This window comes from Hibiscus syriacus, unplaced genomic scaffold (genome assembly GCF_006381635.1).
Source record: "Hibiscus syriacus cultivar Baekdansim isolate YM2019G1 unplaced genomic scaffold, ASM638163v2 tig00117056_pilon, whole genome shotgun sequence".
Taxonomy (NCBI): Eukaryota; Viridiplantae; Streptophyta; class Magnoliopsida; order Malvales; family Malvaceae; genus Hibiscus; species Hibiscus syriacus.
The window spans coordinates 3,942,314-3,969,389 of record NW_024063539.1 but is presented as its reverse complement, the minus strand read 5'-3'; the positions used below and the strand labels follow the sequence as shown (position 1 = coordinate 3,969,389).

At 37.4% G+C, this 27,076-nt stretch overlaps 5 protein-coding genes across 5 annotated transcripts; 2 read left to right on the top strand and 3 right to left on the bottom strand.

Annotated features, from left to right (window-relative positions):
• The first annotated feature begins 247 nt into the window (after window positions 1–247).
• LOC120197926 (protein TIC 22, chloroplastic-like) lies at window positions 248–11,963 on the top strand. Its single transcript, XM_039199325.1, has 8 exons — window positions 248–659; window positions 735–797; window positions 934–1,008; window positions 1,371–1,421; window positions 1,759–1,818; window positions 1,927–1,998; window positions 2,290–2,325; window positions 11,602–11,963. Exons 1-8 carry the CDS (start codon window positions 282–284, stop codon window positions 11,692–11,694), a joined length of 828 nt encoding a protein of 275 aa, XP_039055256.1. The 5' UTR covers window positions 248–281; the 3' UTR covers window positions 11,695–11,963.
• Window positions 11,964–13,962: 1,999 nt separating this feature from the next.
• On the top strand, window positions 13,963–17,336 carry LOC120198227 (protein WEAK CHLOROPLAST MOVEMENT UNDER BLUE LIGHT 1-like). Its single transcript, XM_039199584.1, has 3 exons — window positions 13,963–13,971; window positions 14,468–15,349; window positions 15,484–17,336. The coding sequence occupies exons 1-3, from the start codon at window positions 13,963–13,965 to the stop codon at window positions 17,332–17,334; spliced, it is 2,742 nt and encodes a 913-aa protein (XP_039055515.1). The 3' UTR covers window positions 17,335–17,336.
• A 363-nt stretch (window positions 17,337–17,699) lies between these two features.
• Window positions 17,700–19,053, bottom strand: LOC120198661 (photosystem I chlorophyll a/b-binding protein 5, chloroplastic-like). The gene is made up of 6 exons (XM_039199964.1): window positions 18,746–19,053; window positions 18,529–18,661; window positions 18,333–18,445; window positions 18,136–18,240; window positions 17,941–18,029; window positions 17,700–17,858 (listed from the first exon to the last, which is right to left on the bottom strand). The coding sequence occupies exons 1-6, from the start codon at window positions 18,958–18,960 to the stop codon at window positions 17,716–17,718; spliced, it is 798 nt and encodes a 265-aa protein (XP_039055895.1). The 5' UTR covers window positions 18,961–19,053; the 3' UTR covers window positions 17,700–17,715.
• A 669-nt stretch (window positions 19,054–19,722) lies between these two features.
• Window positions 19,723–22,039, bottom strand: LOC120198562 (pentatricopeptide repeat-containing protein At2g04860-like). The gene is given in 2 exon segments (XM_039199871.1): window positions 19,723–20,029; window positions 20,032–22,039. Coding segments are annotated over 2 exon segments (2,088 nt in total). The 5' UTR covers window positions 22,034–22,039; the 3' UTR covers window positions 19,723–19,943.
• A 66-nt stretch (window positions 22,040–22,105) lies between these two features.
• LOC120198563 (alpha-amylase-like) lies at window positions 22,106–23,901 on the bottom strand. Its single transcript, XM_039199872.1, has 4 exons — window positions 23,742–23,901; window positions 23,516–23,648; window positions 22,592–23,376; window positions 22,106–22,509 (listed from the first exon to the last, which is right to left on the bottom strand). Exons 1-4 carry the CDS (start codon window positions 23,817–23,819, stop codon window positions 22,258–22,260), a joined length of 1,248 nt encoding a protein of 415 aa, XP_039055803.1. The 5' UTR covers window positions 23,820–23,901; the 3' UTR covers window positions 22,106–22,257.
• Window positions 23,902–27,076: the final 3,175 nt, after the last annotated feature.

The window sequence follows — 27,076 nt, the reverse complement described above, 5'->3', positions numbered from 1 at the left end:
TTTGTTAAGTAGCATTATTAGCTGAATTATAAAAGGAATAATATCACAAATGATCCTTGATTGTTTTTGAATCTCTCAATTCTTCCGTCGTTTTGGAAGTTCAAGCTTTTTCGGACCGGCCCATATGGGTCAGGCCACTGGCTTTGGTAAGTTTTGAAATCCAAGAGTCTTGAATCGGGTCGAAGTTCGTATAGCCGATTGGACCGTTGAAAGCATCCGATAAACAAAACAAATAAACTTTCAGGCTCATATCTGCAATTTTCTTTTTCCCTCGGAAAGAAATGGAATTCCCAAAACCACCTCCACTTCCCTCAAACCCCCTCTTATCCCTCTCCACTTTCTTCCACAGTCTCGGCGCCGAGCTCGCCACCCGCCTCCACCACACCAACCGTCTCGCCGCCAACTTCGCTTCCGGTTTCTCCCAGTCGGCTACTTCCCACCATCGTCCGCTCTTTGCTTCGGTTTCTCAGCCTAAGGCTGCGGTAGCGGCGGCTGCCACGTTGAGTCCCGAGCAAGTTGTGAAAACTCTAGCCGGAACTGCTGTGTATACGGTGAGCAACTCCAACAATGAGTTCGTGCTTATCTCTGATCCCAATGGAGCCAAGTCTATTGGCTTACTTTGCTTTCGCCTCGAAGACGCCGAGGCATTTCTCGCTCAGGTTAGCTAAAATTTTGAATTTGGAGATATTTCCGAAGCTTGTTTATGTTGATTTAATTCATTTTTCCGTTCATAGGTTCGACTACGTAGAAGAGAGCTGAGAAGCAATGCTAAAGTAGTGCCGATTACACTTGATCAGGTGACTATTTTTTTCTCTAATTACTGGTTTGTCATTTTTCATTTGTGTTCAATAAGTTGAAATATTAACTAAAATTGGATTGCAAATAACAATAGTGATTTTTATGATTACTGGTTTTGTATTATATATGATACAGGTATACTCTCTGAAGGTTGAAGGAATTGCGTTTTGTTTTCTGCCGGATCCAATTCAAATAAAGAATGCATTAGAGGTTAGTGTTTAATTCAATTTGGTTTGAAGGTTGTTCTTAGAACATGTTCTTAAGGTCTTAGAAGTGTTAAATGGAAAATCATTATCCCAAAAATAGCTGAACTTTCCTACTTAATGCCGTTGACTTATCACCATTTTCTTATAAGAAATTTTAAGGCAATGAAGGTAAGATGAAAAAAGGGTTTCAATTTTGATTTAGGAGGATGAGAGATGCGTGGGTGCCAATTTATATGTAAACTGCATGTTTGGTACTTAGAGAAGATAACCATACTTCAAATGAAGTCATGACCATTATTATTTCATACTTGAGGTCGGTTGGAGAATTCTGCACCATTACTCACAGTAATTTTTTATGTCTATTAGCTGAAAGCCAGTGATATCAAAAGTGGATTCGACGGAGTTCCAGTTTTCCAGGTGTGTTGACATATGATCTCCCTTAGAAGACATTTGCAGATCGGAGAAGTTTTTTCAATATTACTATTGCATACAGATTATCACATGGACTTTTAGTGGCTACCAAAAGCTTATTTATGCAAATCTATGGATACATGGTTTTAGTAAGCAATTCTTTTTTCTGTATCAGCTTAGAGTAAAGAGACTTTCTTGAATTGTAGCTGTGAATAGGGACACTTTCAATATTATCATAATATTATTACAATTTAATGAATCAGGAGATTTTCTCTCTCCACAGTTTCTCAAAACTATGTTACCACAAATTAAGGTTATATTTTTTTAATGCCTCCATGTACAGTCTGACCTTCTTGTTGTGAGGAAGAAAAACAAGCGCTTTTTGCCAATATATTTCGATAAGGTTTGCATCACCTATCAAGCTATAGATTTTTTTTCCCTTTTCCTAAATGAATTTAAAGATAGTTATTGAACATAACTTTGTTTATATTATTTTTTTACTATTGTATAGGAAGATGTCGAAAAAGATCTTTCAAAGGTTTCAAGGGCATCAAGAGGACCTGGTGGTTCTCAACATATCATGGTATCATGTGTTTGTGTGTGTACACACACACACACACGCATATATATATGATTTTGACATTCACATCGTGTATGCATGCATGGATGAATGATTACACATCAACCCCCTCCTCCTTTCCCTGATGCTTTCAATTGTTCCAGCATTGTATGCATGTTTTACTACTGGTATAATTTTCGGCTTTGCTTTTGCTTTTCTTACATTTGATCTGATATGTTGGAGCAGGTTGGAAGCTTTGAAGATGTTCTGCTTTGCTTTTGCTTTTCTTACATTTGATCTGATATGTTGGAGCAGGTTGGAAGCTTTGAAGATGTTCTGAAGAAAATGGAGGTAGCTTTGAAGATGTTCTGAAGAAAATGGAGGTAGAGGATCTTATCGACAAGTAGTTCTATATAAGATGTACAATAGGGAATCAAATCTGATTGTTGTCGGAACCGTCTTTCGGTTGGGCCCCGGAATTGGGCTTCGACTTGAATGAATTGGGTTAGAGTCGCCACCGACCATTTTAAAAACGTTTAGGTAGGTCGGACACCATCTTACCTGATCTGCGTTTTACCAGAGATGTGTCGGGTTCAGGAGTCGGTTACGGTGAAGGAAGGATTAGCACCCTTGAACCGCCCTTTCGGTACCAATTAATTTATCGGTTGCAAAAATTTGAATAATTTAAATTAAAATTTAAATACCCGATTCGAATTGCTTACCTTTGATTGACTAAAACAATCTCCTAAAATGCTAAAGATGTTAGATGAGAAATAATAAATAAATATGAAATAAATCAAATGAAAAAAATTAAAATAAATTAAAATTAAAATAAATTAAAATTTTGAAAGTACTAAAATAAACGAAATAAATAAAAGAAATGAATACATAACATTTAAAGGATCATAAGGAGAATTTACCCAAGATTTAAAACCATTTTTGTTTCACGCCAAACAAATGCAATTACATCTCCAGTACTTTTAGCCACCAACGTACATCATTCCACTCCACAGCGTGATGAGCCTCCACAAATCCGAGAACTCGTACACCGGCAATGTCAACCATAACCATAGCAGCACCGAGAACATGCCCAGCAGTATAGCACCAAAACTTAATGCCATTTGCTTCCACGGTTTGATAAAAATTAATAATCTCGATTTTATCCATGGAGCGGTTAATGTCCTCGGAATGTGGTCTTCTCCGAGTAAGCAAGATGAATTCCACATTCAAACAGTATAGTTTTGCTTTTGTACGTCATGTAAACGCAAGAACGACCAACTTCATTGCCGCTCCGATCAAAGCCTCAATCCAAATAGCATAATAAAGTTCCCATGAGTTATGTCGATTATTGACATACGCCCACCGAAAGCACTTACCGGATTCATCGGAGCTCCAGTAAAATTGGATCCCGTTATAACCAAGATCGTCGTCATTACAGTTACTAACCACTGCTTTATCGGGTTGTTTCTCGGACCCTTGAATATTATCATCAACAAAGTAAAGCTTCGCATGAATGTGAACACTCCTTCAACGACGGCACCGGTGTGTAAATCCACTTTTAAAGAAGGTCCGGTCAGGTTCTTGTTGTCTTGACCCGGGATGAATTCTAGGGTCGTTACTCCACCTGCGGCCTGGGCCGGGAAGCGGACTGCCATGGAGTGGAATGAGGCGTTTTCCCGAGGCCGGCAGCGTGGAAAATGAAGGAGGCGGCGGGGTTGAAGCTGGCGTCGTCGAATAATTCTCCAATGGTGGAGAAGGTTACGACTAGAATGTTGACCAAGACGGTGGAGATGAAGAGAGACGCCAAAGGAAGCGTTTGGACGCAGAGGAACTTGGCTGTTTCGCCGGTGAAGATCATTAGGACGGGCATGGAAAACACCCACATGGAGGTTAACCGGGCGTCTTCAATGGCTACCTTCATCACTCCCATGGCTGCTGCTGATGTCTTTTACAATGTCGGTTTTGATGAGTTGGGCATGGATTTTTTTTAGGACTTTCTTGGTGGTGCATTTTGTTTCGAGTAGAGAAAGGTACATGTAATCCGATATCAATTTGATTATGGAGTTTGGAGAGGGTTTTACATAGCAAAAGCTTTGGAGCATCGGTTTCCCTTTGCTTTTTTGTTTCTCCTCCCCCTGTAGCCCGAAATTACAACCATTAAATAATAATTCCCCCTTCCCCCACTTTCATTTCTTGAAAGAAAAAGAAGGAAACGTGCGTGGTTTTAGTTGAAACGTGGGGTGGAGTTAGTAACTAATTGGATGGTGGTTTAGTGGGTTGTTTTTTGGTTGAGACAATGGTGGGGTAGTGGGGTTGTACATGGGGCCTGTAAAATTAAAAAATAAAAATATTATTAACAATAATAATAATAAGAAAAATAAAAAATAATTATACGATAAAATGCTTTTTTAGACCCGGACAAAAACGGGTGTCTACAGCTGCCCCTCTTTGTACATTTTTGTGTTAACAAAAATAGGACAAAGATTGAAAAGACAACAAGTTTTTGTCCGGTTCTCTTGAGACTTAATAGTGTTTGTCGTGACACTAAGTCAATCCCTTGGGTACGATATCGTTCTTCGTGAAGTCGAAGTCGTAGATGACCCCTTCGTTGTGAAGTTGAGTCGTGAAGTTGAAATCCAATGTGCTGTTTCGATGTCAATATCCTTCGCTGTGAAGTTGAAATTGACTCTGAATGAAATTTTGTTGACAATCAGCCGCCCCTTCGTCGTGAAATTGAGCTTGTGTTGTCTTGGGTCCAAGATCCTTCGCTGAGAAGTCAAAATTGGCTCTGAAATTGGGAAGTTGTTTATTGACAACCAGCGGTCCCTTCGTCGTGAAGTTGAACTTGCGTTGTCTGGAGTCCAATATCCTTCGCTGTGAAGTTGAAATTGGCTATGAAATTGGGAAGTTGTTTATTGACAACCAGCGGTCCCTTCGTCTTGAAGTTGAACTTGCGTTGTCTGGAGTACAATATCCTTCGCTGTGAAGTTGAAACTCTGAAATTGGGGAATTGTTTATTGACAACCAGCGGTCCCTTCGTCGTGAAGTTGAACTTGCGTTGTCTGGAGTCCAATATCCTTCGCTGTGAAGTTGAAATTGGCTCTGAAATTAGGAAATTATTTGTTGACAACCAGCGGTCCCTTCGTCGTGAAGTTGAACTTGCGTTGTTTGGAGTCCAATATCCTTCGTTGTGAAGTTGAAATTGGCTCTGAAATTAGGAAATTATTTGTTGACAACCAGCGGTCCCTTCGTTGTGAAGTTGAATTTGCGTTGTCTGGAGTCCAATATCCTTCGCTGTGAAGTTGAAATTGGCTCTGAAATTAGGAAATTATTTGTTGACAACCAGCGGTCCCTTCGTCGTGAAGTTGAACTTGCGTTGTCTGGAGTCCAATATCCTTCGTTGCGAAGTTGAAATTGGGAAGTTGTTTATTGACAACCAGCGGTCCCTTCGTCGTGAAGTTGAACTTGCGTTGTCTGGAGTCCAATATCCTTCGTTGCGAAGTTGAAATTGGGAAGTTGTTTATTGACAACCAGCGGTCCCTTCGTCGTGAAGTTGAACTTGCGTTGTCTGGAGTCCAATATCCTTCGCTGTGAAGTTGAAATTGGCTCTGCAATTAGGAAATTATTTGTTGACAACCAGCGGTCCCTTCGTCGTGAAGTTGAACTTGCGTTGTCTGGAGTCCAATATCCTTCGTTGTGAAGTTGAAATTGGCTCTGAAATTAGGAAATTATTTGTTGACAACCAGCGGTCCCTTCGTCGTGAAGTTGAACTTGCGTTGTCTGGAGTCCAATATCCTTCGTTGCGAAGTTGAAATTGAGAAGTTGTTTATTGACAACCAGCGGTCCCTTCGTCGTGAAGTTGAACTTGCGTTGTCTGGAGTCCAATATCCTTCGCTGTGAAGTTGAAATTGGCTCTGAAATTGGGAATTTTTTATTGACAACCAGCGGTCCCTTCGTCGTGAAGTTGAGCTTGCGTTGTCTGGAGTCCAATATCCTTCGTTGTGAAGTTGAAATTGGCTCTCGAGCAATATGTGTTGTTTCGAGAGAAACTTTCAATCTGTCGAGTTGGTCGAAGTGTAGCTTCTTACTGCAGAGTTAATCAACCACCATCCTTCTTTGAAGGCGCTTGAGAATCGAGTATCATTCATCCTGAAGTCAAAACTTGACTCTAAAAGCTGCAAAAACGTGTATGCTAAAATGATGAATGTGATGCACCTAAGTATGTTTAAGATGCATGCAATATGAATGAATTATGTGTTATCTTCTGGATGGAGTCTCGTGCTTTGTCTGTCAATCAGGTCCTTGAAATCGATCGTGCCCCATTTGCTTCCCGAGCTTTGGCTTTACAGACCTTTCATATCTGAGACTGTTCTGCTTGAAAATGTTTTTTTTCCTTTTTCTTGTTTTAGGAGAGAGACATGATAAAAATGTTGTAAAATATTGTTCGCAATTGAATCAAATTGTAAATGTGAGTTCAAAAAATATCAAAGGAATCAAGAGCTCTTTTAATGCTTTCAGAGTTACAAATCTTTGACAAATGTTCAAATGGATGAGTTGGCTTTAGGTTAGCATTCTTTCTAAGGTTTTGGTAACTCAAAATGTCATTTGTTTTAAATATCGAAATATGCTTTGGCATTTCATTTGGGTGCGGACATAATGACGCAACCAGGATGACCAATTACTAGACATTTTATTTCGGTCCTCTGAAATCTTCCATTTGTTCAAGCTTTGTAGGCTCCTCCAACAAAGGCAATGCAAAAATATCGGTCTAAAAATGAAATTCTTGAGTGCTCGTGTGTAGTCGACTATAACAGGTGTTCCTTAACTCCCTTAGTCCAATATTACCAAAAATTTCTTGCTCAGATAAATTTGATTTAATTTTCCATTGTTTGGCTAGCTGAATCCATAAAGTCGGGGCGTTTAACCAATTACTTTAGAGGGACAGCTTAACATTATAATCACTTTTATCAGGTTTAACTGAAGGGTTCATCTCATCACAAAGTCTTCGGCCTGAAAAAAGCAGTGGAGCAAACACCGAATTGCCAAGTGTCCGAGTAATGTCATGGTTTGAATACAATCTATTCATAAAGCCAGGGCTTTCGAGTTTCCTCTGTAACCAATTGCCTTAGTGGAATAGTTCAGTTTTACGGATTTAATTTCTTAAGATTATCAAGAAGAACCTGTTATAGTCTAGGTGTTTGTTGAAAGTAAAAAATTTCATCTTTAGAGTTCAATTTTCAAGCAACTGACCTAAACTAGATTTACTTACTCGACTATTCCATATGTGAAGATCATTATCATCACTGAACGTCTTAAATAAAAAGTATAATAATGTCATATGCAAAAGGATGCCCCATGTTGTCCGCACCTTATGAAAGGAAAATGTTATATTGGTTAATTACAAGAGCAGGGTACGGTGTTTGAGTGTATATTCTGGGTAAAGTCAAATTCCTTGTTTTAAATCATGTTACTTCGTCAAAGATATGTAACTTTGAACCATTTCAGAGTCTCTTAATTCAGATGATATTCAAAGAATTTCAAGTTTGCAAATATAATTCATTGTTTAATGTCTTTAAAGTAACATAAATTTATTTAAAAGTCCTTACAAAGACTTGAGAAAAAAAATGAAAAAACAAATTCAAACAAAATGTCTCAAATGATGAAATGGTCTTCCTCACTTGGATGCCCCCAAGTTGTTGAAGTCGATCCGATTCTTGTTACGTATTTTATGTATGATTCTCTTGATTGTGGAGTAATTCTCGATAGTGCGCCCTGGGACTCCGCTATGATTTTCGCAATGAGTGTTCTCATCATACTACTTGGGGTACGGGGCTTCATGGATTTTTCTGGATATGGTGACACCACGTGTGCGTCAAACAACTGTTGGTAAAACTCCTTATATGTCATAGGATCGAAATGTTCTCATTTTTTATGAGACATGTGAATGTAATAAAAAAAGGGAAAAAATAATGCGAATGTAAAGAAAAATAACAAAATGCACAATATGGCGGAATGCATGATGCATGAAATGTTCGAGACATTGATCCAAAAAAATGTACCTGTTATTATAAATAATCCTTATTGGGACAAAAGTGTTACGTCTTAAGAGACAAAAATATCTTGAAGGCATAGACCCCGAACAGCTTCTGATAGGTTGACTAGTCTTCTGCCTTCGTCTGTCACCGGTTGAATACCCTGTCAAACCGTTCCGGCTCCTTTGGCTAAAATGTGCAAATAACGAGCTGCTTGCCCCAAAAAAGGTCTCGAAGGACTGCATCTCCGACTTTCACTCTCTGCCGAGCTTGTTTTTAACGAAAGTGCCATTGGAACCCATCATCGAGAGAAACTATCCGAAGCTTGCTTCTTGAATTCGTCAGCAATGACATCCAACTCAGCTAGGGTTTCACCATCTTGTTCTTGTAGTTTTCGAAAGTAGCGACCGGGTCAGTGACCTTTTACTCGTCTTGCACCTGCAACTTTGCCTTTGAGTATTCTTTGACCACGGTTGGACTTCTGAGTTTTTTAGCTCTTTGTATTATAACCCCTTTGTCCGTTAATGCAAATTATTTACTTTTAACAAACACATTTTTGGTGGATTAACACCTCGTTTTAATGATGCGAATGATAAAAAAATGCCAAAGAATAAAAATGAAAGGAGGAAAAAAAAAAGTAAGTGAGATAATGATGATAATAAAAAAATGATAGAAATGAAAAGTCCTACCCCACATGATATCTATCCCACATGCTTATTATTCCTACCCGGACATGATCTCTATCCCGCATGTTAATTTCAAACAAATCCTAACCGCATATTTTTCTAATTCACATGCTTTGAACAGAAAGTAAAATAGGAAATAAAAGGAGCCTAGGGTTTGGAATGAGGTTTTGGGGTGGGCTCTAATTCCCTGCACTATCCCGGTTTAGGTTCTAAAGAGGTACCCGAGTTATCCTTGCTGGTGCCCCCTTGGGCTTACCAGACCCTTAGTCCTAAGCCCATTACAAGCTTATGTGGACTAAGTTAAACTCGAGAGGAAACATTCTCTTATGCCCATACGGAGAATAAATTCACACGAAGGCATAAGATATATGAATCCCGAAGGTTACTTGCTAGGCCCATACGGTGAATAAATTCACACGAAGGCGTCGCTTTCACCCCCACTTAAATAGGGTTCGGAGCTCGGGTATAGAGCCTTAAATGGAAACTTTTCGAAAATCTGAAATCATTGAAAAAATGTTAGTACAACTATTTACTTGGAAAAATAATCAAAGGTAAATAATTGGAATCGAATAAATAAATTAAAATTTACAATTTACAATTTTCGCATAAAAAGACAACCGAAAATTAATTCTGGCCTGAATCACTTACCTGTCCCCAGCGGAGTTGCCAAGCTGTCGGAACCGTCTTTCGGTTGGGCCCCGGAATTGAGCTTCGACTTGAATGAATTGGGTTAGAGTCGCCACCGACCATTTTAAAAACGTTTAGGTAGGTCGGACACCATCTTACCTGATCTGCGTTTTACCAGAGATGTGTCGGGTTCGGGAGTCGGTTACGGTGAAGTAAGGATTAGCACCCTTGAACCGCCCTTTCGGTACCAATTAATTTATCGGTTGCAAAAATTTGAATAATTTAAATTAAAATTTAAATACCCGATTCGAATTGCTTGCCTTTGATTGACTAAAACAATCTCCTAAAATGTTAAAGATGTTAGATGAGAAATAATAAATAAATATGAAATAAATCAAATGAAAAAAATTAAAATAAATTAAAATTAAAATAAATTAAAATTTTGAAAGTACTAAAATAAACGAAATAAATAAAAGAAATGAATACATAACATTTAAAAGATCATAAGGAGAATTTACCCAAGATTTAAAACCATTTTTGTTTCACGCCAAACAAATGCAATTACATCTCCAGTACTTTTAGCCACCAACGCACATCATTCCACTCCACAGCGTGATGAGCCTCCACAAATCCGAGAACTCGTACACCGGCAATGTCAACCATAACCATAGCAGCACCGAGAACATGCCCAGCAGTATAGCACCAAAACTTAATGCCATTTGCTTCCACAGTTTGATAAAAATTAATAATCTCGATTTTATCCATGGAGCGGTTAATGTCCTCGGAATGTGGTCTTCTCCGAGTAAGCAAGATGAATTCCACATTCAAACAGTACAGTTTTGCTTTTGTACGTCATGTAAACGCAAGAACGACCAACTTCATTGCCGCTCCGATCAAAGCCTCAATCCAAATAGCATAATAAAGTTCCCATGAGTTATGTCGATTATTGACATACGCCCACCGAAAGCACTTGCCGGATTCATCGGAGCTCCAGTAAAATTGGATCCCGTTATAACCAAGATCGTCGTCATTATAGTTACTAACCACTGCTTTATCGGGTTGTTCCTCGGACCCTTGAATATTATCATCAACAAAGTAAAGCTTCGCATGAATGTGAACACTCCTTCAACGACGGCACCGGTGTGTAAATCCACTTTTAAAGAAGGTCCGGTCAGGTTCTTGTTGTCTTGACCCGGGATGAATTCTAGGGTCGTTACTCCACCTGCGGCCTGGGCCGGGAAGCGGACTGCCATGGAGTGGAAGGAGGCGTTTTCCCGAGGCCGGCAGCGTGGAAAATGAAGGAGGCGGCGGGGTTGAAGCTGGCGTCGTCGAATAATTCTCCAATGGTGGAGAAGGTTACGACTAGAATGTTGACCAAGACGGTGGAGATGAAGAGAGACGCCAAAGGAAGCGTTTGGACGCAGAGGAACTTGGCTGTTTCGGCGGTGAAGATCATTAGGACGGGCATGGAAAACACCCACATGGAGGTTAACCGGGCGTCTTCAATGGCTACCTTCATCACTCCCATGGCTGCTGGTGATGTCTTTTACAAGGTCGGTTTTGATGAGTTGGGCATGGATTTTTTTTTAGGACTTTCTTGGTGGTGCATTTTGTTTCGAGTAGAGAAAGGTACAGGTAATCCGATATCAATTTGATTATGGAGTTTGGAGAGGGTTTTACATAGCAAAAGCTTTGGAGCATCGGTTTCCCTTTGCTTTTTTGTTTCTCCTCCCCCTGTAGCCCGAAATTACAACCATTAAATAATAATTCCCCCTTCCCCCACTTTCATTTCTTGAAAGAAAAAGAAGGAAACGTGTGTGGTTTTAGTTGAAACGTGGGGTGGAGTTAGTAACTAATTGGATGGTGGTTTAGTGGGTTGTTTTTTGGTTGAGACAATGGTGGGGTAGTGGGGTTGTACATGGGGCCTGTAAAATTAAAAAATAAAAAATAAAAATATTATTAACAATAATAATAATAAGAAAAATAAAAAATAATTATACGATAAAATGCTTTTTTAGACCCGGACAAAAACGGGTGTCTACAATTGTGAATCATTGTTTCGATGCAGATGAGTGAGAAAAACTCGGGGTGGGATGATCATATTATTTATACATGCATTGCATTTTATCTAAATTTTTAATTTTCTGACTGCCGGAGGTCTTCCACGGAAGTTACTCTCAACCTGGCGTTGGGGGTAGCCTACTACCCTACCTCCCCCTTACCCCATACATATGGGAATTGGGTTTTGTTGTTGTTGTTGTTGTTGTATTGTTTCGATGCAGATGAGTGAGAAAAACTCGGGGTGGGATGATCATATATTCATTACGCCTGGTAAAAGCCATTCTCAACACATCCAAGACGTGGTGAAAGTATGAGGCAGTTCAGATGTTACTTTGGCCTGTCCATTTGATAACATCAGAAACGCGATTACAACTCAATGCTATTGAATTCGAATTTGGAATGGAAGGGATAGGAGTTACGCGATAAGAGTGGGATACCTCCATTTATGTACTCCGAGATCCTATGGGTTCTCCATATGTTACTGAAAAAAAGAAAAGAAATAGGCAAGGGAAACGCAGTAGCCGTGGTCATTGATATTGCATATCTTATACTTTGAACGAGTAAAACACTAATTGTCTATTGGCATTTATTTATATCTTCACCATCATTCATCAAAAGAATGCTTTTAAGACAAGGCAACGTAAAATTGCAATTTCTTTGATAAAAATGAATATTGAGTTCCCGCATGAATCCCCTTGATTTATTGGTCTCAAAGTAACCGATAGATTTCACAAATCGTGCATTGTGCTGCGTTTTGTTTTAATCTTTGAGACAATCTCACGAATACAAATAAAAGTAACATGGATTATTAATTTTACAAGTATTAAAGGTGACAATGATCTATAGATATTTGACCTATTATTGATCGATTAAGACGGAGTATTATAAAAAATAATTATAGATGATTTTTCAAACTCATTTATTTAATAAACATATTTTATATTAATATATTATTTATGAATAATCAATTGTTTAATATATAATGGAAGTGTAATTTAAAATTAATGTAAAATGTAATTTAATATCTATAAGATTTTATCTATTAAGCACTTTAATTTTAATATAATAATAAAAAAGATTTGTGTGAAATGAAAAGAAGGAAACAATAAGAATGACAAGAAGAGTAAGAGATGTGACAATAAGAAGAAAATTTTATATTGTTTTCTCAATATGAATGGTGTATAATTAGTTTCTATATTCTATATTTACAGACATAAGAAATAGATATCATATAAAATATTAACTCTAATGAACATTAAAGTCTTAATAATAAATTGCATCAAAATTCTATTTAATAATAATGTTTTAATCATAATAGAGATTCGCATATATATAAATATTTTTAACAAAATTTTATACTAAATAAGAAATAATATATTTTAAGTTGAATATAAAATAGAATTTTATACTTATCATATTTTATCTAATTCAAATTTTACACACAAAAAAATAATAATATTTTAAATTAAAATAAAGTATAAATCAAAATGAATATAAAATATAATTTCATATTTTATTGGATTTTATCTGTTCAATTTTTTTATTTAATTTCAATAAGATGGTAAATTTATACAAAGTCTTTCAATATTGATATTAAATTTAGCCAATTAAATTATTTTTGATTAATATCACTTTTATAGTTATATAATAATTAGTAATGCATTAAAATAATCATTTTTGATAGATTTACTTAAAAACTAAAAATGGATAATTAGAAAGAAATACTATAATCAACGTAAGAGAAAACAATATTAATTTGATCAAAATAGCAAAGTTGCATTGCTTAGACGTGTAAAACAATAAACCATTAATACTTGTTGTGTTTTGCTTTTATTTCTCCCCTTAAATTTCGCGTTTTGAAGCATTTCGGAATCATTATTAACGGATACCCCTCCTCTTTTCGTCTGTTTCTGGTTAGTCCGGGTAACTTCTTTTCGTTTTTTTTTTTGCAATGTAATTTGTTAATTAGCTTTCTATTCATCTATATATAATCAATGCATTATTCATGAATCAAGCGCCAAACCGTTTGTTAATCTTTTCAGCTCTGAGAATTTTGAAATTTTTGGGATCCAAGTTGAATGAATGCATAACGTTGAACTGAGAAGCCAAGCTTAGGTTCTTCATTTAATTTCCGTTTTTCTGCTTCGTTTTATTGCAGAAACAATCGACGTTAAGATAAACTCGGATTAGCTCCACGTCCTTTCCCGTGAGCTTTCATTTACATTTGTTGATTTAATTTGTTTCTTTTTATTTGATTCTAATGTTTAGAACTCCTTGCAATGAATTGCAGGATCCACAGATTTTCTAGATAATGATGTGTGTTCTTATCTCAAAACATTCTTATTACTATCCATTCTTCTGAAAAGAATCAACCTTTCAAACTATTAGCGGGAAGAAAAAACTTTAATCATGATTAAATTATGGTGATGCTCTGCCGAAATTGTTTATCTGCTAACAGGAAAATAAATGGGAATGAAAAATGGAGATGCTTTTGTTTATGAATTTGGATTGTGTTTAATTTAACATAGAGTGTTAATTTAATTTGTGAAAATCATGATTCAGTTTGAATTTCATTTAAGGTAATGAACTCTGTATCTATGTTCTAAGCTGATACATTTGTCATCTGATTTTGCATGAAATTAATGTTAATGGGCTGTTGAATATCTCCCCCCATTATTGTTATTTAAATGGTTGATTCACTGCTTGATATCATTGATCATTAATGATGTGTTTGGCTCATTCAAAGAGGTAAAACGAATTTAAGATGACAAATCGTTGTTGCCACCTAGATTCAGCATGATTTCTAATGCTTGTTTACTCTTGCATTTCTGATTTCTTTGATCAAAATTTGTTTGCAACCTGTCGTATTTTCTATGAATTGTAGAACTTAGATGGTGCTTAGATTGAGGACCTACTATTGAAGAATTCAGTGGCAAACACTAATTTTCTTGTTGAAATTTACAATGTTTGCTAAATATATATTTTCAGGTTTTCATATAATTGTAAGAAATTAGATGTACTATGCAGTGATTTCTTGTAAGTTTTTTTTATCTTTCGCTTACATGGCTTCTGTTTTGTTGGTTTCAGACACCTTGGCCGGTCTCCTTGCCGTTTTCTCAGGTGCAGAATGCTAAAACAGAAGGCATACCTCGTTTAGATTCTTTTGACGACCCAATTATAGGACAAGTAGACCATATAATAGATACTGCAGCTTTAGCTTCGTCAGTTGTCATTGATCAAACTGAGGTAGATCATCAGGGTAGGCTGATGGAAGGTTCTAGGTGTGGGGGAGTACATGACAGTTCAGATGAACATCTATCTAAAAATACTAGTTCTGTTTCACATAGTAATAATGAGGACATAATTGTTCCTCCACCTTCTAATCCAAAGGTTGGAGATTCTGAAATTCACCATGTAGCATCAGCCAATTCTGTTGGAGCTGTGCACGCTCTTTCTGATGGTCAGCAACCTGAACAAGCAGATTCAATTGCCAGTTCTGTTGTCAATGGTGACAATGACATGATTTTGCCTCCTGCTTCCTCCCATGATGTGAAATCAAGTGAGATTACCTTGCCCCATCCTGAGGTTGGCACCATTAATGTTGAATCTTCCCAAAATACTACGGATGAACAAAAATCTGAAAATGATCATTCTGCTTCCATTGATGCCGAAAGTAACAACCAGATAACATCAGCCAATGATTCTACTCAACCGCTTCTTGTTGGCGGTAAGGCAGAAGATGCTAAAAAAGGGGATGTAGATCACGTCAGTCATCTTGTTCTGCCTCATAAAAAGATTGTCAGTTCTATGGTTAAATCCCCAAAACCTGGTAACCCTATACCAAAAAAAGAAGGTGATTTGAATAGGGGTCGTATTGTTACAGCTTCACCTTTTGAATCTGTCAAAGAAGCAGGTTCCAAGTTTGGAGGAATGGTTAGATGGAAATCTCAGAGAACACAAAATCTGGAGGTATATTAGATGTATTTGCAATGGTGTTAATGTTAATATAATCTATTCTACTGCAATGTATTTCTTTCTGTTTTTATCTCTGCCTACTTTATTTGTGTCTGCTAAATGTAACTTGAACTTTTTTGGGGCTATAGGGAGGATCCAAGGCTGTGGCCCAAGACCTTGAGAAACTACAGGAGCAGATGGTTGTATATAAGAAACAGTCAGTTGATGCTGAAGAGGCAAAATTTGAAGTATTGAAGGAGCTGGACAACACAAGTAAACTGATAAAAGAGCTAAAGCTAAGCCTGGATAGAGCACAAACTGAAGAGAATCAGGCAAAACAAGACTCCGAACTCGCCACACTCAGGGCAGAGGAAATAGAACAAGGGATTTGTGACGAGGCTAGTGTTGCAGCTAAGCAACAGCTTGAGGTTTCTAAAGCCAGGCATGCAGCTGCTGTTGAGGAGCTGAAATCTGTTAATGAAGAGTTGGAAACATTAAGAAAGAAATATGCTTCTACGGTGACTGAGCGAGACACAGCTGTTAAGAAAGCTGAAGAGGCTGTTTCTGCTTCAAAAGAGGCTGAGAAGAGAGTGGAAGAATTGGCTTTTGAGCTGATGGCCTCAAAGGAGTACTTAGAGTCAGCACATGCTGCCCATACGGGGGCTGAAGAGAAAAGAAACGGAGCAGTCCGAGACCAAGATACTCGCTTATGGGAGAAGGAACTAAAACAGGTTGAAGAGGAGCTCCAGAAACTCAATCAGCAAATCCAATCGACAAAGGATCTGAAACCAAAGCTAGACACTGCTTCGGTACTGCTACGTGATTTGAAAGCTGACCTAACTGTTTATATGGAATCTAAGTTCAATTTGGAAAATAATGGACACTCTACTGATGCGTCACAGACACCACAGAAAATAACTCCCACTGAGATACCAGCTGCTGTTGCCTTAGCAAAGAAGGAGCTTGAAGGGGTGAAGCTCAAAATATTAAAAGCAACTGCAGAAGTGGATTCTTTGAAGGTGCTTGCTGTTTCATTAAAATCAGAGCTTGAAAAGGAAGAGTCTGCTCTTGCCACCATTAAGCAAACAGAAGGCATGTCAGTTGATGTTGCTTCTCTGAAAGATGATACGGATAACACCGAGTCAAAAATAGATTCAGTGCAGATGAATGAAAAAGAGGCCAGAGATAAAATGGAGGTGCCCAAGCAACTGCATCGGGCAACACAAGAGGCTCTTGAGGCCATGACACTTGGTCAAATGGCTCGTGAAGAGCTGAACAAAGTAAAGGAAGAGGTTGAACAAGCAAAGGCTAGAGCAAGTACCATGGAGAGTAGATTACTTGCAGTTCAAAAGGATATAGAGGCAGCTGAGGCTTCAAAGAAGTTTGCTTTAGATGTTATGAGAAAATTGCAAGATCATGTATCAGCTCAAAGAACCGATAATGTTGATTCACCAGATGCTGTAGTTCTTTCCTTAGAGGAGTACAATGACCTCAGTAAATGTGCATATGAGGCGGAGGAACAGGCCAACATGAGGGTGTCAGCTTTCGCTTCTCAAGTCGAGGTAGCTAAGCAATCCCAGTCGAGTAGCTTGGAAAGGTTGGAACAAGTAAAGAGAGAGATGGCTGAAAGAAAGGAACAACTAAAAATTGCTTCAGAGAAGGATGAGAAGGCCGCGGAAGAGAAGTTAGGCATAGAGAAGGAATTGAGACGATGGAGATCTGAACACGAGCAGCAGCGAAAGACTTCTGAATCATGTCACAGTGGAGACCCTCGATGGGCAAGTTTTAACGGAACGAGTCGAAGGAAGAAACCTGGACCTAATATTTCTCCTTGCAACACTCTAGATAGCTCAAAGGCAGCCAATGGAAGTGGCACCGAATCCGAATCATCCCCAGAAACAGCGGTCGAAAAGAAGAAGAAGAAACTGTTCCCCAAGTTAGCTATGTTCTTTAACAAGAAAAAGAGCTTATTAAAATCCAAGTCCAAGTTCAGAACCTAGTAAGTCTGCCTATGAAATGCTCTAATGCTGTGTTATCTTTGCCATTGTGATTTCACCTCAATTCTTTTTTCGTGATTGTCATGGTGGCCCTCAATATTATATTAAGGTTTGCCGGATTTTCTCCGAGTGTAAATTTTATCGACTCTAGGATGAATGATAAAGTTGAGTATACATATGGTTTGTATGGCTGGAGGATGTGAAGAAACAAAAGATGATCCAAGTTCTGTATAGGCTTTGATATACTTGGATTGTCAATTCTTGTATAAAACTGATGTTTATGATGAAAGAAAAGAACCTTTTTTATGCAATATCATGAGATAATGTACACATTTGCCGATAATCAGATGAACCGTATGAGCCAGTAGCAAAATGATTTAACAATCAAGAAGAGGAGCTAGAAAGGGTTTGAATGATGGTCTTATGCCATGGATTCGAAAGGTGCTCCACAAGGTTATCAATTGGACCTGCATGTGTCACATAAGCTTGCACAAAGATCCCTAGCATTGCTACCATCGCTAGTCGTCCTGCATCCGGAAACAATGGCTTAATTTCATGCAACGAAAAAAAAAACCATGGTGATTGAGGGAAGAATCAGGCAAACCAGACCATTTTTTATCTCTTTCAGCTTCCAATCATGAGCATTTTTAATATCTTTGGCCAGACCAAGAGGGTTCAGCAGGGGACCTCCAGGGTATCTGGTAACCATGGAAACAAAATTCTAAGTTTGATTTTCATTTTTCGAATGAAAATATATTCACTTCCAACAAGTGTTCGTATCTGGAAAGTGTTTAGGAAATATACCCGGGTTCTAAACCTGCTAGTGCAGATTCCAATCCGAAGAAAGATCCTTCTTTGGCTTGAGAACCAGGGCTGATGAAGTCCATGTATCTTTTTGTTTCAGCAAACCTGTTCTCATCAACATCAAGCCAAGAAGCAATGATCTTAACTAGATGAACAACCTATACATATGTAGGAGAATTCTGGCATAGTATTTGTACCCCATTAAAAGAAATTGAACAACAATCAAAGTTGTTGTGCTTGCAAACTCGAATTTCACCGCACCAGCTTCGTACCAAACCGGTAAATTGCTGATCCCTGTAATGCGTAGTAACTGCAATATGAAGTTCTTATATCATCAGAGATTTGTGATGAACATTAAAACTGGGAATTAAAATGTATGGGGGAATCACTTACATCAGTGAATAAAATTCCAGCAACACCAGCCATGGCAAAGCGAGCATGGACCAACTCAGCTTGAACATACCATTTTAAGCTCTCTGGATTTTCTCCTAGTCCGAGCGGGTCAAACCCATAATCACCAGCCAAACTGGTTATGAGGAAAAAAAAACTGAGGAAACAGTGTAAATTCTATTGTTGTGTAGAAAATTTCAAGTGGACTGGTGTGACTTACGTGCCATCCAAATAAGCTGGAGGGTCAAGTCCGGGGAGCCATGTTGGTCGCTGCTGGGCTTGGACCGCAACCTGTCGATAACGTCGAGGTGAAGAAGTAGACCAAAATGCAGGTGCCGAGCCGAACGAGGGTTTATATATTTTGTTATGGAATATGTGTGAAGAAGAACAAGAACAAGGTTGGAGAAGGAAGCCTCTTCCAACCGTGATAACCATTGTTGTGTTGATTGATTCCTTAATTTTCTGTTTTTTTTTATATATATTTATCAACAACTCTTAATTGGAGGCATTCACGGCACCATATGTCGTGAACATGATAACACAGGCTCACTTGCCCCTTTCCTAGCCATTGGATTTGGATGTAAGGATTATTCTACCAATTGATAGATGTGGTCCAGTTTGAATATCCCACATTACTCAAAAAAATCAGACTTGGATAAAGTTTTGATTTTTGGTACTAATTTTGTATTAGTAATATCTAAAAAAAATTTGTATCTAACACAAGAAATGCAAAGCCATGAGGCATACTTTCACCTATGAAGCCATAGCATTGGAATATCGAATAAAGAGTGGGTCAGTAGCAAGTCACCGCCTGTTCAAGCTTCATACTTCATGCTTTTCCCATAAACCTTAACCTTATTAGCATCATTAGACTCTAACCCATAATCAAACAAACAATCATTAAACTTGCTAGGAAAGCCCATCATAATACTAAATTACGGTTGCAGCTACGGCATTGCGATTGCAGGTGTTACAGACGTTACAACGTGATTTATTTTCTAAAAATAACTATGTATTTATGTTGCGGATGCGGTTTGCGGAGTAGTGATGACCTCGAAAAACATTACGTCATGGCCACTACACAACGTTGCAACCACAATTTAATACTATGAAGCCTATATACTGTTCACTAAAAAACTTCATTCCCTAAAACTCCCTTGGCAGTGAAATCAACCGGATCTCCAAAATCTTTGAACTGCATTTCCACCCCAAGTTTCACTTTAATTCTGTTACCAACCTTTAAAACCCACCAAGTTTCCTCATTTTCCTCCTTGTTACTCTCTTCACCATCTTCTTCTTCTTGCTGACCGTTAAATTAATGTTCAACATCTTGATAAAAGAGCAAGATGGAGTTTTGAGAGATGGGTTTAGGGTTACAGGCTATTAGTATCATTCCTGGGTCTTCTGGCATGGCAAGATTATGAAGTCAACTCAATCAGGCTAGCTCCTGAAGAGCCATCCCCTCCAGTGTCCTTCATAATCTGCCTCACTCTAACTACATCATCCACATCCCTTTAGAAGCATAAATATTTGACATCAACACATAAAAGCCACCATTTGTGTGAACCAAGAGATACAATTTCTTGGCTAAATATTCCCCAAGTTTGACCTCTTGGTGGATGCAACAGCCATCGAGCAAAGCTCCCCACACTGCAGAATCAGGATCGAATTCCATATTCCCGATGAATAATAATGATTCCTCAAAGTGGCCACCACCGCTAAGGAGTGTAACCATGCTTGCACAGTGTTGAAGACTTGGTGATATACCAAATTCTTCGGTCATTATCTGTAAGTATCTTCTTCCTTTATCAACATTGCCACCATGGATACAAGCTGCTAAAACACCCAAGAATGTGATTTTATCAGGTTTTCGCCCTCCTTTTTGCAACTCAGCGTAATGATTATGTGCTTTGTTTTCAAATCCGGATATGCTGTACCCTGTAATCATTGTATTCCATGTTGCCAAACATGGCTCTTTGATGCCCCAGAAGACTCTTTCAGCTAGCTCAATGCTTCCACACTTTACATACATGTCTATAAGAGCAGTACTAATAAAATCATCCATTTTTATGTTATTCCTGAGGATAAAACTGTGAAGCTTTTTACCATAACGTAAATAACCCAATCGTGAACACCCAGATAGCATACTAGCAATGGTTATGGCATCTGGTACATGTCCGTGCAACTTCATTTGAAAAAATAACTCCATGGCATCACCAGCTCTTCCAGCCTGCACACAGCCGGATATTATTGAATTCCAACTGATTAATGTTTTTTCTTGCATCTCAAAAAACAGAGAGAATATAGCTTCAACGTCATTAAACCTGGAACACATACTTATTAGCCCATTTGCAACCAAAAAATGTATGGTTAGACCAGTCTTTATTCCGTAACCATGAAAAGCAAGCCCGATAGCAATGTAAGCAGGATTTTTTACCCCATGGAGAATGCTAACCATTGCAACTGCATCAAGTTCCATATTGAGTTTCCGACTCCGAGCAAAGCATGCTACCACCTTATCCATGTTCCCTTTCTCAGCATAGCTAGAAATAAGAGCAGTCAAGGATACCAAATTTTCTTGCGATAACGACTTATGAAGCAACTCAGCTGACTCACTATCTCCACATTTCAAATATACGCAAACTAAAGAAGTAATTACAGAAGCATTGTTGACAATACCAGTTTTAATAGCAAAACAATGGATAGTTTCAGGTTCTGCATTAGCAGATAGAAGGCTCATAACTGTTACAGAATTTGCTTCCACAGCTTGCGCTCTCATTTTCTTGAAAAAAACCATGGCTTCATCAGAGGAACCATTTTGTCCATAAGCACCAATCATAGTATTCCAAGAAACTACATTTCTTTCTACCATTTCTCCAAACAAAATTTCTGCCCCTTCCAAGTCCCCACATTTTGCATACATCGAAGTAAGCGCATTTTTCACCTTGGAATCCCTATCTTACCCGGCTTTAACTCCAAGTCCATGAATAGATTTCCCTTTAAACACTAACTCAAGCCTCCCACTAAACGGAACCAAACCAACCAACGTCTTAGCTTCAGGCCTAAACCCTTCTCTAACTATTTCAATGAAAAGACTAAAAGCCAACAAATCATAACCATTTTTTGAGTACCCTGAAATCAAAGCGTTCCAAGCAACAACATCCCTGTCAGGCATTTCTTCAAACAGAAAGCGAGCACTTTGAATGCAACCCAAGTTAATACAAAAGATCAGAAGACCCGTTCTAACGTATGTAAGTTGAACAATACCGGATTTAAATAGATGGGTATGAATTTGATTGGCTTCTAGCTTGGATTTTAATGAATTTGAAGCAGAGAAAGATGAAGCTAAGGCTTTGATGAGAAGAGAGAAAGTGAAATCATATGGCTTTAGATTCGATTGTAGTAATTGGCGGAAAACAAGCAAAGAAGATTTCACTGTTTTAGTTTGAAGCTGTGAATTTAGTAATGAGTGAAAGAAATTGAGACCAAATGAATTACCCAAGCTCATACTCTGGATTCTCTCTAGCCCTCTGAATTAACCTTATAATATTATTTTTGTTCTTGTAAAGGATAGAGAAAAAAGCAGTAATAATTCATAAATTATTAGATTTATTCTTTACATGGAAAAGCAGAATTTTTCCTAGTTGTTAAAGATACAACAAATGGCCAGTCTTTAGAACATAATCTGAAATGACAATTTGTGTCTGTTTTTAAATCATTTATTCAATTTGGTCACTTCTTCTCCCATACTGCATAGTTATTACCAGAGGTAGCAAGCTGGTAACTGGAAGGAACAAGGTTTCCAAGATCCATCTTTGGTCCAATCTTCATTATGATTTTATCATCAATGGCAGCAATATAAAGTTCAGATTCCGCTGCCAGAATATTAACCGTGCTTGTGCTTTGAATCCCATTCTTATTCCTGATTGCCACCAGTCTATTAATCTCGTCCTTCAACCCGAAATCGAATAAGTGATCATAAAACTGCAGAGCCAAGATACGGAGGTTTTCATTAAGAAAGTTATGGAAGATTAAAAGAAAATGAAGAGTGGAAGTGTAAACTTACTATGGATGGGATGCCAGGATGGGTTAGGATGTAAGTATATCCCTGCATTATTTTATCAGATGGGAATGGCCATTGATTTTGTGTGGATCCAGTGTCATGGTTGTCAATGAAAGTTACAGCATTTTGAGGTAGAATTCCAATCAGTCCAGGAGGTTTTCCATTCGAATCCTTCAATCTCCATAACTTCCCTTGCACCGCGTCGTTCAGAATCCCTTTCGTAGTGAAATCGAATGCAGTCACAACACCTCCGGCAGCTTCAACCCAATCTTTTATGTCAGCACGGTGTGAATCTTCTTGTCCTTCGTTTAACTGTTCCCATTTCTCCCCGACAGCAAAGTCCGGAGCAGTTCGATCCATATAGAGTTTGGATATGCTCGGGGCATACCCTCTTACAAAATCGAATCGCCATCCATCGAATCCAATTTCAGTCTTTAACCAATTCAACCAATCTGATAACTCATTTTGTACCACCGGATTGAGATGATCAATATCCGGGGCAGGTTCATAGAGCAATCCGCTGTCGAGATTCCCGGTGCCATCACCATAGATGAGATCATCTCTGCAAATATAGGATGGTCCCCAATCTAGTCGATCATCGGAAGTTCCACCTTCGAAAATGCAGTATATACCCCTGCTATCTTGCCTCTCGGCTGTTCTATGGTTTATCACAATGTCAGCAACGCATTTGACTCCCTTTTGATGGAAAGCATCAATCAATGACTTCAATTCGGCCTGAGATCCATACGTCGATGCATCGAGATCATATAGCCTTCCCGGCAAGTATCCTGAACAAATTCATATAAAGTCAAAAGATTGCTAATACACACAATTCAACAAACACAAATCCTGCAACATTCATGGACTCATTCACACCAGTTAACATATGCATATATGATCAATGAAGAAATTCAAGCGAAGGGTTACCCTCGCGACTGACTGACTGGGAGGGCGGTGGGAGCCAAACATGAGTAACACCGGCGGCAGCGATATCGGAAACAGAGTTCCGGAGAAAATTGTACCATCCACCAGCCTTTTTGGATGATTCCCAGTTGAAACCCTGAGAACAAAACCATACAAATTCAGAGAACTAATCATCAAAATCATGTTTTTTAACATTCAACCATAGCTTCCGAAGAGAAAGATACAGCACCTGGAACAATAAGGTAGAGGATGCAAAAGGGGAGAAGACAAAGAGGATTACAAAGATGAAGCAAAGTGAATTTAACATTTTTTTTGCCTTTGGTTTTGTTTTGTGTGTCCTTAGGAGCAGAGCAGCTGAGGGTTTTATACTCTCTCCTGTAGGGTTTTCGTCGGTTTGTTTTTGGAACTTTTAGCCATTAGCGCGCAAATTGGAGCTCTATGGAGCTGGAAAATTATTGGTTGGGGGAAGATGAATAAGAAAAGTTTTGAATTTGCGTGTAGCTTGGTGGAATTTTGAATTAAATAACGTGTTCAACGGCAAAAGATACATGGACCTGTGAAATTTTCATTGAAACCAATCATCTACTCTCGTATTGAAGGGGAGAAGATGAATTTTCAAAGTCATTGGAATTATTCCTTCCCATTACGTGAGTAGGGTAGGTTTTAGAACAACTTGATGTGAGGGGTATCAATGTCTGTTCCAAAATTTCTGACTTATTTTGTATTAAATTATTTTGATTTCAAATAATGATGTAAAGATGATTAATTGAATTGAAAATAAGTGATTCAATCAGTTAAATATAAATTATAATTAAGAATAGAAGCAACTATAACAAAATTATGAAATTATTTCGTTTTTAAATTTTAAAACTATTTTTTGTTAAATTATTAGAAAAATAACATCAAATATATAAAAATAATACTGAAAATATAGTTGACTAGAAAAATAATACAAATGTAATAGAATTATACAAATGTGTCAAAATTATATATTTTTTATATAAATAAAGTGTCGTCTATATTAATTTTATTCTTCTCTAATAATTACATTGTTGATTTGTTTCTAATTAAGCTAAAATTAAAAAGAGAAGAAAAATCAAATATACAAAATTTAGTTTTATCGAAATTGCCTTGAAAATTAAATAATTATTATATTTGATTATTTGACCTTTAATTATGAAAAAGATTCGGAAAATGATATTATTTAGAGGAAATTACAACATATATCCTCAAAGTATGACCCTCATTTTAAATTAGTCCTTAAACTTTTAAATGTTCCAATTTCATCCCTAAACTATGACTATCAGTCTAAATTAGCCCTTAAACTTTTGAACATTTCAATTTCATCCCAAACTATGACATTCATTCTAAATTGGTCCCCAAACTTTTTGAACATTCTAATTTCATCTCAAACTATATGTATATACTAATCACATCAATTGTTAATAAAATCGTTAGGCTAAGTTGTATTATAATGTGTTTGAAAAAATAGGTTAAATTTTGGTTGAAACTAATTACATATTTTTGATGAATTTGGGGATGAATTTGGAATATTCAAAGTTTGGGGATCAATTTAGAAAGAGGGACATAGTTTAGGGATGAAATTAGAATGTTCAAAAGTTTAAGTACTAATTTAAAATAAGACATAGTTTGGGGATATAATTTAAACATTCAAAAGTGTAAGGATTAATTTAAAATGAGAGTTATAGTTTGAGGACATATGATGCCATTAACTCTATTATTTATTCAAAGTTTTTTTCTAAGCACGAACCAAGCAATCTCGGTGATTAAAGAATTGTTGTTATTCATTGAGTCCCTTCGAGCACCATGAAAGTCAAGAGTATGAGCGTTTAATGTCAAATGATCAAGAGTTGTATTTGAATAAATAATATCTTGTACTTACCCTAATTAATATAAAAAATTATAAAGTAACAAGGGAATGTCAGTAAATATAAGTTTATTTAGTTGAATGGGATGTTAAGCTTATTCAAAAAAGATTTAAGATTTAATTTTTGATGTTATTAATGAAAAATGTTAGATGGATAAGATCACCTTATAATAAATTTATGCACTAAATGATTTAAATTAATCGATCAATAAATCATATACATGTGAATACACTCAAAACAATATCATAACTTAATCAAAAATATATTACCTAAAAAGTCCATAATCAATTTTCTGACAAATTTATGTTAATAATAAGTTTTCTAATTCTTTAAGGAAATAAAATATAGAAAGGATTATTTAGAGAAATATCAATTATTTTTAGAAATATATTATGTTAACCATGCTTTTTAAATAGCACGTTTAGCGAAAGTGTCTTTGTTTACGTGACAAAAAAGTTTGATCATAATTTTTTATATTTACGTGACAATAAGTTGTAATTTATTGTTTGTTTTTTATTAGGTTGTTCTTTGGTTAGGCCATAATCTGTAGGTCGTTTCTGATTAGGTGGAATATGGGTTATATATACCCATCAATGTAATAGGTTTTCATTCCTATTGAATCACTCAATTTCATTTCATAATAATAGAAGTTCTATTCTTAGCCTTTGTATTCATTCCCGTTCATCTATTCCGGCACCATGTCGAAATTCTCACAGGACCCATCTTTAATTAAAGGACGTTCAAATTATAAATAGTGTCACGGACTAAACTTTTGGGTCTATGGACATTGGCGCAAAGGTTCACACAAGAGGGGTTCTATTGCGCAGACTTTAGGCTTGTTGGGCATGATGAGTTGGCCTGGTTCTTGGAGAATGCTTACGAGTCCATAAAGGATCGAGTCTGAGGCGTCTGAGAGAAGCAACGAGGGTGTTACATGTTCGATGGGGGTAATTTTGTCAAGGCTCGTGGATTCAGACCGAGACATGTGTGCGCAGATTTCTGTAGAAGAATAATACAGAGTGTTGGGCTTGCCCAGAACCATCAGACCTAGCCTGTTCCTTGGAAGATTCTAGAAAGTATATTATTATCCAATAATTAAGGATTTAATTATGGATAATGTTTTGTTTGAATTCAAATACCTTAGAGATAGAGTTCTTGTTAAGGTAGGATTCATTCTAAGCCGTCGATGTACATTGATCTACACCGTTGGATCTTGAGGGCCTCAACTATAAATAGAGAGTTCCCCCTCATTTGTATTCATTCCATCCAATTCCATCATTTGTAATCTTTCAGAGTAATAAAGCTCAGGCATTTACACTTACTCTCTTTGAGCTCTTGTGTTTCTAGCTTTCTAGCATTGTCGGTTTGTTCTCCTTTGTGCTGAAGCCTTTGTGGCTTGTGTTGCCGATCGTGTGGGCTGAGATAGCCTCTAGAGTGTTCCTTTATGAGTTCTTTCAAAGTGCCAAAGTGATTCAAGTCTTGGTGACTTAGAAAGTTCTCACAGTGCTCGTGCTTTGGAAACCCGCTTCAACCCATGTGGCTTGGATTAGCCCCGATTATATGTTGCTTCCGCGTTGTTGTTTAACCCTTGAGGGTTTGTTCGTCGCTTAGTGATCCAGAGACTCACAAAGATGTGGTTAAGGCTGACTTAGGTGCTATTTCGACCTTGAAATCG

Excerpts from the sequence above, each read along its gene's own strand:
- LOC120198563 (XM_039199872.1), bottom strand. The coding sequence starts at position 23,819 with ATGTTAAATTCACTTTGCTTCATCTTTGTAATCCTCTTTGTCTTCTCC. Across the intron at positions 23,649-23,741 it reads CCTCTACCTTATTGTTCCAG|GGTTTCAACTGGGAATCATC; the intron begins GTGCTGTATCTT and ends TTTTGTTCTCAG. Across the intron at positions 23,377-23,515 it reads CCAGTCAGTCAGTCGCGAGG|GATACTTGCCGGGAAGGCTA; the intron begins GTAACCCTTCGC and ends GAATTTGTTCAG.
- LOC120198661 (XM_039199964.1), bottom strand. The coding sequence starts at position 18,960 with ATGGTTATCACGGTTGGAAGAGGCTTCCTTCTCCAACCTTGTTCTTGT. Across the intron at positions 18,446-18,528 it reads CTGGAATTTTATTCACTGAT|TTACTACGCATTACAGGGAT; the intron begins GTAAGTGATTCC and ends TTCATATTGCAG. Across the intron at positions 18,241-18,332 it reads GTTCAATTTCTTTTAATGGG|GTTTGCTGAAACAAAAAGAT; the intron begins GTACAAATACTA and ends TGATGAGAACAG.
- LOC120197926 (XM_039199325.1), top strand. The coding sequence starts at position 282 with ATGGAATTCCCAAAACCACCTCCACTTCCCTCAAACCCCCTCTTATCC. Across the intron at positions 1,422-1,758 it reads ACGGAGTTCCAGTTTTCCAG|TCTGACCTTCTTGTTGTGAG; the intron begins GTGTGTTGACAT and ends CTCCATGTACAG. Across the intron at positions 2,326-11,601 it reads ATGTTCTGAAGAAAATGGAG|ATGAGTGAGAAAAACTCGGG; the intron begins GTAGCTTTGAAG and ends GTTTCGATGCAG.
- LOC120198227 (XM_039199584.1), top strand. Across the intron at positions 15,350-15,483 it reads AGAGAACACAAAATCTGGAG|GGAGGATCCAAGGCTGTGGC; the intron begins GTATATTAGATG and ends TTGGGGCTATAG.